The 2,490-nt window shown below is 38.7% G+C and overlaps 1 protein-coding gene across 1 annotated transcript; it reads right to left on the bottom strand. All coding sequences in view use genetic code 11, as the record gives it.

Moving 5' to 3' along the window:
• Positions 1–386: 386 nt before the first annotated feature.
• Positions 387–1,140, bottom strand: EGR_02087 (hypothetical protein; the record flags this gene model as incomplete). The annotated part of the gene is made up of 2 exons (XM_024491336.1): positions 387–556; positions 1,068–1,140. The coding sequence occupies 2 exons, from the start codon at positions 1,138–1,140 to the stop codon at positions 387–389; spliced, it is 243 nt and encodes an 80-aa protein (XP_024354189.1).
• Positions 1,141–2,490: the final 1,350 nt, after the last annotated feature.

Raw genomic sequence — 2,490 nt, 5'->3', positions numbered from 1 at the left:
TTGCTAAAAACCGGCGGAAAGATTTACGCGAAGATTTGTTAAAGAATGCACGTGCGGTTGATAATTCCAAAGAAATTAACTGCATTCTGGATATTTTACTTTTAAATAGGCCAAAAGACTTGTGTTAAACGAAACTGAATGCTGTAGCCTGGGTAAACAATACGTTATGTAAACATTTATGCGTAGAAGTACTCTAACTATAAAAAATACATTTTTGAATATTTTCATGGCGGCCTAGGCGTTTGAAGGTCACTTAAACTACAAAAACCCTGAATTTTACTGCTTGATTGGAGACATGCGTTTAGCGCAGAGTCACAAAGTCCATCTGATCGTTGGTAGGCCTCTCTTCTAGTGTCCCAACCAGGGAAGGTTTTCTGGTATTCACTCTACGTCGTGTGCGAGAGGGAGAGAGCGGTGCTTCCATAAAGTCCAAATTTACCATTAAGCAGGTCGGCAGATCCGCAGTTCAAAGAGGTATCACCCATATCTGGATGCAGGTTGGAGCATTGGTTATGAGCACAAAGATCATCACATTCAATAGGAATTTCGTGCGTTCCTGTAAAAAGGAGTGAAGTGGCACAAGCTAGGCTCATCAAAAATTTCTTATGAATATTTTTTGATCTTTGAAGGAAGTTTTTTCTTATTTGAGAAGAAAATTCTATGCAGCCCTATGGTAGGCTGGATTTGGTTTAGTGGCAACATTCTTCTTGATCGAATCCAACATTTTTAATGCATCACATTTAGGACGGTTGGCTCCGAAGCACCAAACTAATATACTGAGCTTTTGACTACGCTCTCTAGCCAGTGATAACCCCTATTCGCTTTACAGGAAATCATTGCTACTAGGAGTAGGAGATCTTTTATAAACTCTATCAAGACGCATTTTACAATATTAGATGAAAAGCAAATCGCAGGATCACTGTGATTGATAACTAGGTCAAGGGTAAAGACATTTTTTTATCTTCTCCATTGGCTTAGAAGTTTTCCGGAGGAGAGGATAAGGAATTCAGTCTAGATTTAATTCACTTACCTGCTTTGGAAGTTGCATTCTCGAATAGCCAACGTACCGAGAATGACAGTCAAAATACTGTTAGCTACAGTGCGTACACGCTGGGCATCAAGATATACAAAGTCATTCATCATTTAATTTGGCTGTGATTAGGTCAAAATGATTTCGGGTTAGTATTCAGACATGTGTGGGTGAAGATATGTTACGCAGCATAAATAATTAACGCCTTAATGCAAAATCACTCTTTTAATAGTTATTTGAATGAGTTATTGCCAATAATTATTTGCACTTACACCTCATGCTTGAAAAATACTTGCCCTGACAGAATGCGAGTTTGACTATCCAATATTTTTCCTTTGAAGGTATCACTTAATACATTGATGTGGTTAGAATTTTATTCAACCCCTTTGGCTAATTTGACGAAATAACTCACCTACATTAAGTTATTATGGTCCGTTATGATGGACTTTAGACCAGAGGTCTTTACCACTGAGAGCTTAAGTGGACTGGAAGTACGGGGTCTGCGTACAAGCTTGCTGGCCGGAGCGGCCATTCGTGTCCATTTATGCAATTTTGAATTTTAATGCGTATCAGGACATCTAAAGTTTGTGACAGTGGAAATTAAGATCAACGTAAACGAGAATTCGTATTTTGAAACATCTTGAAATGTTTGGTAACCAGGCGCAAAAAGACAACAATAGAAACACTCTAGAAAATTGGAAGGGGAAAACTTTTCAGGAGCTGTAAAAATTCCCATACTTCTAGGCTCTTAGTGAACAGAGCTTAATATCAATGGTCTGAGAACCGAATGATAAGAGATTAAGTGGGTTTATGTTAACTTGTATACAATTGGAAGGAATAGTATTTGACTACATCGCCGCATTACAGCCTCCACACTGTTTTGTCTATTTACAATAATTAAAATGACATTATTTACATTTCGTAGGTTAACATGAGTACACAACTACCCAGCTAGTAGTAATACTCATTCCGTAGTTGGTTTTCATCGTCATAGTAACGTAATTTGTCCTACCTCAAAGCAGAACTTATGATTACATTTCTAAATGTCACAAAGCTCTATTTCAGTCCCTTTATTGAAGAATATCACGAGATTATGCCTACAGCTATAAATAACTATAATACATTAATCATAAAGGCAATGGAAGCTTAAATGATCAACAACTGCTGGCACTTCTTCTTCCGCTGCCGCCATTACCGCCATTAACATCTTCGCTCTTGTCTCAATTTTGATTCAACGGGCGGCACCCACATCCCCACCAGGGCTGTCACAATTGGCTTAAGCACCTGACAGTAAGTTTCTGCTTGCCTTCGTGTAATTACTGCACCGTTAGAACCAATACAACTAGGTGAATGCCTTTTCCTAACCTTTTTTACAACCCGGTTTTGTGTTGACTGCATGGCCAGTTGATCAACTAATTTCGCAAGGAGGCAACAGCAACGTCAATGTCAGCGAAACGAGC

This window comes from Echinococcus granulosus (genome assembly GCF_000524195.1).
Source record: "Echinococcus granulosus chromosome Unknown EG_S00009, whole genome shotgun sequence".
Classification (NCBI taxonomy): domain Eukaryota; kingdom Metazoa; phylum Platyhelminthes; class Cestoda; order Cyclophyllidea; family Taeniidae; genus Echinococcus; species Echinococcus granulosus.
The sequence above is the reverse complement of the archived record's forward strand: the minus strand, read 5'-3'. Positions and strand labels throughout refer to the sequence as shown.